This window comes from Molossus molossus, unplaced genomic scaffold (genome assembly GCF_014108415.1).
Source record: "Molossus molossus isolate mMolMol1 unplaced genomic scaffold, mMolMol1.p scaffold_m16_p_10, whole genome shotgun sequence".
Lineage (NCBI taxonomy): Eukaryota > Metazoa > Chordata > Mammalia > Chiroptera > Molossidae > Molossus > Molossus molossus.
In genome coordinates, this window is record NW_023425345.1 from 21,002,337 (window position 1) to 21,013,513 (window position 11,177).

At 50.9% G+C, this 11,177-nt stretch overlaps 1 protein-coding gene across 5 annotated transcripts in view; it reads right to left on the reverse strand.

Moving 5' to 3' along the window:
• CHD4 (chromodomain helicase DNA binding protein 4) overlaps positions 1-10,832 on the reverse strand; it is a 35,006-nt gene extending 24,174 nt beyond the window's left edge. For 2 of the 5 annotated variants that reach the window (XM_036250825.1, XM_036250823.1), the window contains exons 1-14: positions 10,740-10,832; positions 9,709-9,886; positions 6,032-6,153; positions 5,615-5,830; positions 5,284-5,402; positions 4,919-5,160; positions 4,534-4,661; positions 4,145-4,280; positions 3,806-3,984; positions 3,375-3,614; positions 2,127-2,330; positions 1,801-2,006; positions 1,312-1,443; positions 1,135-1,231 (exon numbers count right to left, since the gene is read on the reverse strand). In XM_036250825.1, coding sequence (XP_036106718.1) covers positions 1,135-1,231; positions 1,312-1,443; positions 1,801-2,006; positions 2,127-2,330; positions 3,375-3,614; positions 3,806-3,984; positions 4,145-4,280; positions 4,534-4,661; positions 4,919-5,160; positions 5,284-5,402; positions 5,615-5,830; positions 6,032-6,153; positions 9,709-9,808 — 2,121 coding nt within the window. In that variant the 5' untranslated portion in view covers positions 9,809-9,886; positions 10,740-10,832. Of the gene's footprint in view, positions 1-1,134; positions 1,232-1,311; positions 1,444-1,800; positions 2,007-2,126; positions 2,331-3,374; positions 3,615-3,805; positions 3,985-4,144; positions 4,281-4,533; positions 4,662-4,918; positions 5,161-5,283; positions 5,403-5,614; positions 5,831-6,031; positions 6,154-9,708; positions 9,887-10,739 lie in introns of those variants that run through there. The other 3 variants (XM_036250827.1, XM_036250824.1, XM_036250826.1) reach the window with 3 other exon arrangements.
• Between the last annotated feature and the right edge of the window lie 345 nt (positions 10,833-11,177).

The following is an 11,177-nucleotide window of genomic DNA, read 5'->3' on the forward strand; positions in this document are numbered from 1 at the left end:
TAACAATACATTTAATTCTGCTAATCAGGATCCACCAGGTAATCATATGTCCCTTATTGCCACTACCGCCCCCAAGATTCACCTTTTTAACCTTAAATGTCCTCACATTTTACACACACACACACACACGCACCAGAGGAACTGAGCCATAAATTAAGGGTCAGAAGACCCAGGTTCCAATATTTCATAAAAGCTTGGTAGTATGATTCTTCTCACCCCCCACATATAACACCTCCTTAATCATATAAACCACACCAGCCCTCACCGGTTTTGCTCAGTGGTTAGAGCACTGGCCCGCGGACCAGAAAGTCCCGGGTTCAGTTGCCGCTGAGGGCATGTGCCTCGGTTGCAGTTTGTCCCCAGCCCCGGTTGGGGTCGTGTGGGTAGCAACCACTTGATGTGTCTCTCTCACATCAATGTTTCTCTCTCTCTCTTCCCCCCTCTCCCTCCCGCTCTACCTGAAGATAAACGCAAAAGTGTCCTCAGGTGAGGATAAAAAAATAATTAAAAAAAATAAAACACCACACCTCCTGGACAGGTACCTCAATTGGTTAGAGTGTTGTCCCTCTCCGGTCAGGGCAAATACAAGCAACCAATGAATGCATCAAATATAAGTAGAAAAACAATTCAATGTTTCTCCTCCTCTCTCTCTCTAAAAATCAATTTTAAAAAAAACAAGCCCTGGCAGGTTTGGCTCAGCGGTTAGAGCATAGGCCTGAGGTCCAGAGAGACCCAGGTTCGGTTCCCACTAAGGGCACATATCTCGGTTGCAGTTTGTCCCCAGCCCTGGTTGGGTGGTGCGGGTGGCAGCCACTCAATGTGTACCTTTCACGTCAATGTTTCTCTCTCTCTCTTCCTGTCTCTTCCTCCCACTCTATCTGAACAAAACATGAAAAAATGTCCTCAGGTGAGGATAAAAAACAAAGCAAAACAAAACAAACCACCACCACCTATGATTTTTCTGATGATGGTGAGAGAATGTAATTGTAGTATTTTCTCTGAGTTACAGAGATATGGAGAGCAAACTTTATGAAGCATTCTCAGCTATGAAATTACTTGCACCATCACTAGACTGGAGCACACAAGACTGCCCTACCCAACCACTTGTGTCTTCCCACTTCTGCCCCAACTCACATCAACTGTTGGAGTTTCAGGAGGCCTCTCCAACTTCCTCAGCTTCACCTTCTTGAGCTTCTTGCCCGGTCTTCCTTCTTCACCCCTCATTAACTCCCTAAAAAAGACAGACATCACACTGCTGTCTAGGGTCCTTTTCAATAACAAGCAACTCCACTCCTCACCAAAGAGACTCACCTGTGATTCCAATAGCTCTGCTTGAACAGGTCATAGTCCTGTATCTCTACATCTTCACTCTCCCAGGATGCCTGGTCATAGGGTAAGTCCCGCCACTTAATCAAGTAGTGGACATGGCCCTTTTTGTCCACACTGCAAGGTTAAGGAAAGAAAATCCTCAGAGACAGAAGGCCACCCTCCACTCCTGAGTCAACCTTGCTTTCAAAAACTGCCAATAATGTATGTTCCAAACCAGACCTCTAGGTAGGCCAGGTATGTCTTCAGAGCCTCGACTATATCAGTCTTTGGACCAAAAATTACCTCTAATCTAGTCTCCTATGGCTCAAATACCAAGATTCGGTCAGTAATAATACAGGGCGCATCTCTTCCAGATGTAAGTTATTGGTGATCTCCACTTTCATAATTCCTTTAGCAGTAATCTCCCAGTGGACATGATGCCTACCCCTCCATAGGCCCAAGACAACCAGTCTGGCCCAGCTCCACTGGTACCTGTGGTTAAGAATTCGGTGGATCATCATCCACTCAGGTTTTATCCCATAGCGATAGAAGCGTTCCTCCATCTCTGCAAATTTAGGGTCCTTGTTCTTTCGCTTTCGGCTCTTCTCTTCATCACCACCAAAGTCCCCAGAAGGTGGCTCATCCATATCATTCTTCCGCTGATAGTTTCGGAACATCACTTGACAGTGCAGCTCCAACTGCAAGCAGAAAGAGGGAAAAGTCACCAACGAGCTGCAGTCAGTCCTTCCATCCATGAGACTGTGTTCTCACTGCCCTCTTTGTTGTAACCCCCACATCTCTAGCCTATCCAGGTTTACCTGCAGTTCAGACACCCAGGAGCAGTGCCAATAAGACATGCCTTGCCATTTCACAAAGAACTGCCGCTCTGGCCGCCCCTCCAGGGGCTTGGGGGAAGGAGTATTGGGATCAGCATCTGGAGGCCGGGGCACTGGTGTGGGAGATGGTGGCTGACCCCACTTCCAGATTAGGATCTTCTGGACTTTGCCCTTAAGAGCTGGACACTGAGAGAAAAAGAGATGATCCAACACCAAAGCATTACTATGAGGAGGAAATAGTATAGTCCATAGCCTCAACCTTATCCAAGAATTATTAAAATCTCACTGAAAGTAAGATCTAATCCCAGGACCCATCTAGGGAGAGAATAAATATTCCCTCTCCATTTGTGAACTTCCTTCAGGATTTGTGTGACATGATCACTCCTATCTGGCTTAATAGAGCTAATAGCTAGACTTCAACAATAACCCAGAACAGCCCTGGCTGGGTAGCTCAGCTGGTTAGAGCGTTGTTCCAATAAGCCAAGGTTGCAGGTTCGATCTCCAGGCAGGACCAGCCAATGAATGCATAACTAAAATAAAAATGTTGTTGTTTTTCCTCTCTCTAAAATTTAAAAGGAAAAGGTAAATAATTAAAAAAAGAGATAACCCAGAACAAGGAATCATAGAAAATCCACAGACCTACAGCCCAGAATTCCTCTTAAGCAATCCTAAGCAATAAGTGACCCTTTTATTTTAGGTTTTTATTAAATGTTTTTATTGACTTTAGAGAGAGAAGGGAGAGGGAAAGAAAGAGAGAGAAAAAAATCACTGTGAAAGAGAAACAGCAATCGGTTGCCTCCCATACTTGATCCAACCAGGGACCAAACCAGCAACCCGGGCATGCACATGCCCTGACCGAGAATCAAACTGGCAACCTTTTGGTTCATGAGACAATGCTAAACCAACTGAGCCACATTGGCCAGAGCAGTAAGTGATCCTTTTAACCAACTCTAAACTATCAAGACAGGGATAGATGTTCTGAATTAGAAGAACACTGCTCCATATCCCTCAAGAGAGCTGGCAAAGCATCAACTCCTCTGTTCGTCAGTGGCATCTTTTCCCAGGACAAAGGTAACCCAAGACTACATGATGAAGGAAAAGGCCTGTCTCATGGCTAAAATGTCTACAGTTCTTCAACAACTTCTCCTGCACCTCAGCCTCACAATGACTACACATGAAAAGGGTAAACCCTTCCCTCATCCCTCACCCTGGCTGGGGTCAGTCACTCACCGTACAACGAGGACAGAGCCACTCGCCATTGGGGATCTCTGGAAGTGGAGGGTTCAGGCAGTGGATATGGTAGGAAGAAGGACAGGTGTCACAGCAGAGCAGCTCCCCACCATCCTTGCAGACCCGACAGAATTCCATATGGTGGTCATCCTCCTCTTCAGGGTCTCCCCCAACCTCTTCCAGAATCTCTTCACCCTCTGAATTATCCTCCTTAGCCTCCCACTGGATGCCTTCCTTCTCCTGCAGTAAAGAAAAAGCAGTCAGATTATTACCACCCCCCCACCCAAGGCTGAACCACACTCATCATTTCATTAAATGCTTCCAAAGCCCACACAAGCAACACCATCATTACTCCCACCCAAGCCCAAAAGAGCTTTATCATCTCGCCCTTCCTCGAGGGTCCCAAAGGGCCACAGTGGCCAGGTACTCACACAGTGTGGGCAGCTCCACTTGCCCTCTGGAGCCTTCTCCATATCTGGATCCAGGCAGACCATGTGGTAAGCTCGGGGACAGGTATCACACAGGATGATCTCACCGCCTTGCTGGCACACCTCGCAATAGTCCTGGTGGTCTGTCTCATAACCATCCATAGCAGTCACCTCCTCCTCGCCTAGGCAAGGAAGAGGGAAAGCCCAGTTATTAGAAAAAAACTACCTCCCCCTCCCCCCACCCTCTACCCTAATAAAACCCAACCCCCTATCTCCTTAGGGAGATTCTTCCCTAGTCGTTCCCCCCATCCAATCACATATAGATTCAGAAAAGAAACACACCTTTCTTTTTCTTTTTAGTAGTTCGAAGTTTCTTGCGGCTGCGACTACTGCGGCTGGTGGAACCATCAGAAACAGAATAGCTATTGATACTGGCATCATCAAAGTCAGATTCCACATCTAAGTCGTCATCTTCACTCTGGAAGAATAAAAAGTAATATGGTTGGGTAGTGATTCAAGTATAGGGGAAAGACAGTGGTAGAGAAGGAATCCTCTCTTACTAGGGGTACTAGAATCCCAGCAAAGATTGTTGTACATGGAGCCTAGTCACCTGTTCTGTGGCCAAGTTCCCACATCCTATGCACCTAGTGTAAAGGGTAGATCCTGACATAAGGTAACGTCCTCCCTATTAGATAGGGCACCCTCGCCAAATGGATGGGTTGTGCTCTTACCGAGGATCTCTTACGCTTAGAACCAAAACCTCCCAGTTTGATTTTCAGGGGAGCCACCTTTTTGGGTTTAGGCTTCTTGGCATCAGGTATACGAGGACTGCCCTTGGGCTTCCTCCGAGCATTGGGACCTAAAATCAGGAGAGAGCAAGTAAGATCATATAATCCAAATACATATCACAGGGCAGAGGATAGGGAAAATAATAAAAGTTTTCTCCACCCAAGTTGGCTTCCCTGTGTTCAGCTTCCCCAATTTTCCTCCTAAATCCAATATTCATTTCTCTCTCCTACCTTCTATCTTTGGGCTGACAGAATAGAATTTCCATACTTTGTCTGTCTTTGCCATCCTAACCCCACACTAGTCGCCCTCCTAAAAGTCCCATTTTACCTTTGCCCTCCTTAGTCTTGGCCTTGCGGATCGGCACCTCCACAGGGGGAGGAGGTGGTGCAACTTCAGTGACTGTCACCATGCTTTCCACAACGGCCACTGCTGCTGCTGCTGCTGCTGCCACTGAAGCCCCAGAACTGCCTTTAAAGGGGTTGTTGGTGCTAAACTCCCGCCACTTTGCACCCAAAACCATCATCATCTTGGAGACAGCAATCTTGGGGTTTTTGGCAGCAATGAGGGGTCTGGTAGAGAAATGGACAAGAACAGAAAAAAGGAAAAAGTTTAAGAATGAGAGAGAGAAAGAAAAGTGAGAAGAGATTATAGATGCCCTCTCCTCTCCTTGCCCCCAAGACCCTTCTGTTTACCGGACAAACTGGCTGAAGGCCTTGTAGTTGGTGAGGGTTCGATAATCCTCCTCTGAGAACACATGGTCAATATCTTCCATGCCCCAGTCTTCCAGAAGCTGAGCTGATGATTTAGGCTCCTGCAGAGAGAATAAGGTCAAAGACCTGACTCCTAATGCCTATACCTGCTATGGAAATTGAGTTAAAACTAAGAATTGCAAGACCAGAGGAAGAGAGCTAAGAGAAAATCATTAGAAATATGTGGGAAGAAATGTTCTAATGGTCAGTAGAGTGTATGGAAAACAAAGAACATTAACAAACAGTACTGAGAAGAGGATGGAGGTCCAGGTACCTTTGAATCATCATCATCATCATCCTCTTCTTCTTCCTCCTTCCGTTTGGATTTGCTCTTCTTTTCTTTCTTAGGTCCAAGCTTCTTTTTCTTCTTCTTGCCAGGAGTATAGTCGCTGCCCTCACTGTCTGAGCGCAGAGCCACCTCTTCCTCCTCCTCCACAAACTCTGGCCCCTCCCCAGAGCTGTCCCCCAGCTGCCGGCATAAGAGCATACGCTGGAGCAGGGAAGGGGGGGGAGAGGGAGACAGACATACACATGCTACACACATGCTGACCTAAGGACAGCCCTAAGGCTTGTCCCCAGGACCTGTGGCCTGCCACTCCAGAGGAAGAAACAGATGCCCCCAGTCTTTCAACCTTTTCAGAGCTCCTCCCTTCTTCCATTTATTCCCCATTGCACCCAGTTACCCACTCACCTCCTTTTTTTGGCGCTTGCTCTTAGGGATCTTAGGGTCCCGAGGTTTCTTAGGCTTTTTCTTCTTCTTGAGCTTTGGAGTCTCTGCTTCTGACAAATCCTCTTCTGGGTCCTCTTCATTTTCTACATATATTTGGCATAGAGAGAAAAGCAGGGAAAAGATCAATAGCAAAAGGTTAGAGCCTAATCCAGAGGCTTTATACGTTATTCCCCCACCTCTTGTCCCAGATTCCACTGAAGAGACTGCTATACTCTCCACAGAAGGAAGCTGAGACTCAGGACAAAAAACAGACAAAGAGAGAGCTGTATAGACCCGAAATAGGCCTGCCAGGCCAGACCAGACCCACTGCGGGCAGCTGTCCAGACCCCTGCCTTCTCTCCCTCATTCCTAACAGGAGTCTTCTATATGCTTATCGCCAATGCAGCTAAACCAAGCTGCTTGGAATTTACCAAATAATACAAATAGGTCTAGTCCTCCTATAACTGGCCACCAAGTATTCCATAAATCAGGGAATGAGAATGAAAAATCCTATCCAGATGGCAAAAACTATGGCATACACCTCACCATATTTTCAAAACAACATCAGTTCAGGGGTCCCAGAAACCACACATTTCACCCACTCTTTTGGGTCATCCCAGCTCAAAACAACCAGAACCACCAAGTCCCAGGCTCTGTTGCCAGCCCAATTCCAAACATAATTTCCTTTTCCCATCTCCAGCTCTACTATCCCTCCCCAGCTTCTCCTGGGTCAGTAGCCTCTTCTCCCCAGGGGCCCAAATCAGCCCAGCTGTCACCACCCCCCCCCCAATCCTCCTCCCATCTGGCTCCACCTCCTCCCCTGGCTGGGAGCACACACAAAGCCTGGGGTAATACTGAGAGCTCCTGGGCAGGGATAGGTGGGAAGGGGCACAGAGGGGGAGGAGAAGGCCAGGAGGCAGCTTCCTTTGTAACAGACATTCACACCAGCACACCAGCTCCCTCCTCCCTCCTCTTTCTCCTTCTTCCCAAGCCACCCCCGCCCAAGGAGGGGGGGTAGTGGAGAAGGGAGTGGAGAGAAGGAGGGAGTGCCTCACCCACTGAGGAGAGGGAAAATGGCTCCTGACCGCAGAAGCCAGCCCAGGGCACCCAGCTGCCAACATAGGACAGACAGGAAGTGGCAGGGGAGGGGGAGGGGGTTGAGAGAGGTAGCTGAGGAAAGACTACCCTCACAGAAGACTTCCCAAATTATTACCTGGCCCCAGGTCCAAATGCCACCGCTCCTAACACCTCCTCAGAGATGACACAGTTCTCAAGAGACCACCCTAACATCCAAGGCAAGGAAACCCAAGACAAACATAAAGGTAATACTATGAGAGGGACTGCGTTACTCCCTCAACCATAATTATTTTTCAACCATCAGAGCTAAGATTTAACAAAGGCTCAGCAGAACTGTGGTGAGAGCATACAAACTTCTCAAATTTCTGATACCCAAATGATTTTTACCATGAGAAACAAGAGCCCACAAGTCTCTGAAACTCAGTTTCCTCATCATCTCCATGAAGAGTCCAGACCACCTCTTGCCACCTATCCAATATTTGGGAGACATATCCACACCAAGAAAAAGGAGCAAAGCCTAGACAGTGGTGGACAACAACATGCTTCCTTCAATCCTACACATGCTCTTAGCTCCTGACCCCCAGAACTGGCCCTAAAATGCCTCTGGCTCCACCCTTCCTGAGCAAGGCAGATACTAGGGAACATGAGACATCAGGCTGGACAAAGCACCATCAGCCTCCCCCCGACTCAGCCCAGGATCAGGCCAGGCACAAGAAAGCCCCTCCCATTCCCTTGGGAATGGAACACCAGTCTGGATCTCACCAGAAAGAATGGTTTTCTTTAAGGGCTTCTTCTCAGCAATCCCTATGTCCCCACCCCAGGTTCAATCAGCTACATCTCTGGGGTCTTCCTCTTCACTACCTCTATAAATGCTGGAAGTGGAGACAAGGACAAACCCATGGAGGCAGAGGAGACACCCTCCAATCCACATAAGACCCTCAAACTTCTCAGGCAGATAAGGTACTGACATGGCAAGTAACAAACTAGCTCTGATATAGAGGAGTATTTAGAAAAGGGGCAGGAATGGAGTATGGCAAGTGGGAAAACTGGGTCACGCTACAGCCTGGCGCAGAGTTCACCTGGGGAGCCCACACAGCTTCCAACAGACATGAGGGTAGCCCCAGACCAAGGAGCCATCAAGAAGCCAAGATATGCAACCATCATCGGCTGGATGGCACTACTACTTCTCATGCCTCTCCCAGAAAAAATGGGATCACGACCACCACTCCATCACCCCATCACCACCGTGGGCAATAGCACAGAAACCTGCCCCCCTGCCCTGCACAGCGAGGAGACTCAGGCCTAAGTTTCTTATCCCAACAGCTGAAGACCCAGTAACAAGATTGATGGCTCTCCTAAGTGGCCTCAGGTGGAAGAAAAGACTTCCAACTCAGAAAATACCCAATGTGGAAACAACTCTCTCCCAGACCACCTCAACTTGCTGCTAGAGCTGAGAGAGAAGGCAAAGTGAAAGATGGTCCATGGGAAACAGAAACAGGACCAGCAAGCTCCAAAATGAAAAGAAAAATATTAGTGGAGAGGATGAAGAAATGACATGTAGAAAAAAATGAACCTAGAAAAAAAGATCAAGGAAACTAGCAGGTGACTTAGCTGGGGGCTCTGAAGGAGATACAGACAAGAGACATCCGCTTAGAAGCATGACATCAATCATCATTTGGGGGTAGACAAGGGTTACTACAATAAGGCAGGGTAGTTATAACCATACAGGTTTGGCCAGTTCAAGGAGCCACCCCAAAACACAGATAGCACAACCTCCAACACACCTACACAAACACTTCACACCATCAGCCCAAACCCTAGACTACCTGCACAGAGGCAAAAATCTCTAGGAAAAAAAGCCAGGATTATGTCCTCTTGCCTGAGGAGGAGGGGTGGCCAGGGTGTCACCTTCCTTCTTTTACACCTCCTAGTATATGTTGTACTATTACATTCTACCCCTAGCCCCCATCATTCCCCCAGCTCAAAACATTCAAGCAATCTGCCTGGCTAAAAGCGCTCTAGATCTCAGCTAAGGAGCGCAACTCAAACTTCACACAGTTGAAACAGCACAGAAAACTGGTAACTGATCAGAAGCTAAAAACAATCAGATAGAGAAAAGTAACCAGCACTCCCTCTTTCCTTTCCACAGCAACCACAGGATCCTAACTAGCATAGACACCCAGCTGGTCTCATCAAAAGGCAACCCTCAACCCCCCTCCCCACCACCACCCCCACCACCACCTCGGCCACCGCCACCACACAGCCTCCAGGGGTCCCAGCTACCTGCATTCCTCCAAGAACCCACACAAGGTAATGCCTGCCAGCCCAGAGAGCTCCCTCAACTGGGAACTGTATAGTATTCCTGAAGACAGTGCAGCAAGCTTGCATCTCTGTCCTCAGAGCCCAGGAGGCACATGGCTTCCACCCCCCTCCCACAAGAGCTCCGCAGAAGGGAACCACTCCCTTCGGATGCCCTCTACCTCAGACTCTGCACAGAGAGAAACTAAGCCCTGTCTCACCGGAATCACAAGGGAGGCCCCAAATGCCTCCTTCCTGCCCTGAGCCCTTGGAAAAGAGGTTACCTGGGTGGGGTGGGGGCAGGCTGTTGTTCAAAAGTGCATCCATATCCTCCTCCTCGCTGCCCGCCGAGCAGGGGGACGGGGAGCCCAGGCCCGACGCCATCCCCTTCCGCTCCCGGCCAGGGAATTGGCCCAGCTGCTCCTGCCTGCGGCCTGGGGCCCTCTACACTGGCCCGAGTCACTGTGCGGGGGAGGGGGGAAAGAGAGAGAGAACAGTCAGTGACGCGCACTGTCCCCCTCCCCCACCCCACCCGCTCTTTCCGCCCACCACCACCACCGGCCCCCCCACCCCGGCCACCCTCGCGGGGCACCCGAGCCACTCAGGCTGAACTTAGTTCCACACTCCTCGGGGGCAGCCCGAAAGCCGGCACCCCCACTGGAGCCCCCCAGATGAGAGGCAGAGACGCCCCCGAAGACAAACTGGTGCAGGCGTGGGGAGGAGGGAAGCCGGGCTGGACCGAGCGGTGTGTGACGGGGGGAGGAGGGTCCGAGTGGCAGCGGAGCGGGGGGGCCGGGGGAGGCGGCTGGCGGTGAAGCGCTCGGGGACACAAGGTCACTTGGGGGTGGGGGGGCGCCTCCCTGCGCCTGGGGAGGGGCCAGTCCCCAGACAGGGCAGCTCTCCAAAGGCTGTCCTCTGGGACAACTCAGGTTCTCCTGAGGAGCAGAGGGGACAAGGGGGCGTGGAGGCTCGAGCGCTCCGGGGGGCTGCAGGCAGGAACTTAGGGGCCAGAGGGCTCCCACCGGGCAAGGGGTCGGGCCACGTGTCCCAGGGGGCAAGTGAGCTGAGTGCCAGGGGGCGGGCGCCGGGCATTGTGGGAGACCAAGCCGGAGGTGGGAATCGCAGAGAGGAGACTCTGGCGGGGTTGGGGGCGGGGGGGTGGCGCCCTGCAGGGGAAGGAGAAGGGTCGACTCCTCCGGGCAGGGGGCGGTGCGCGGGTCTAGGGAAACCTGAGGAACCGGCGAGTGGAGGGATGACCCTCAGGGCTGGCCGGGCTGAAAGGGGCGTCTCTTTGGGAACCCCGCGCTCTCCTCACCCAGGAGCCGCCGCAGGTCTCGCAGGGTCCGGCCCGGTGTCACTCCCGCTCCGGCTCCTCCTCGCCGCGGCCGAAGGGGGGAAAATGGCTCCGGCTCCGGCGTCGCCTCTTAAAGGGCCCGAAACACCGGCCGGGAAATCCCACCGCACAAGCCCCGCCCCCCCACGGACAGCCCATAATAACCTCAACCAACTCCAACCCCCCCTCCACTACCACCACCCTCCTCCCTAGGTCTCCCGGGCAACCCCCGCCCCCTCGTCGCTCAGGCAACCATTGGCCACGCCCCCTTTGAGCGCGCGCGTGTCACCGGGGCAACCACCCACCTCCTGGCCATCCCATAATACACTCGGACACCACCCCCCAACACACACACACATACATACTCCATACACATCCATACCAAGGCTGTTGACATCTTATAATATTGCAGACCTTTTG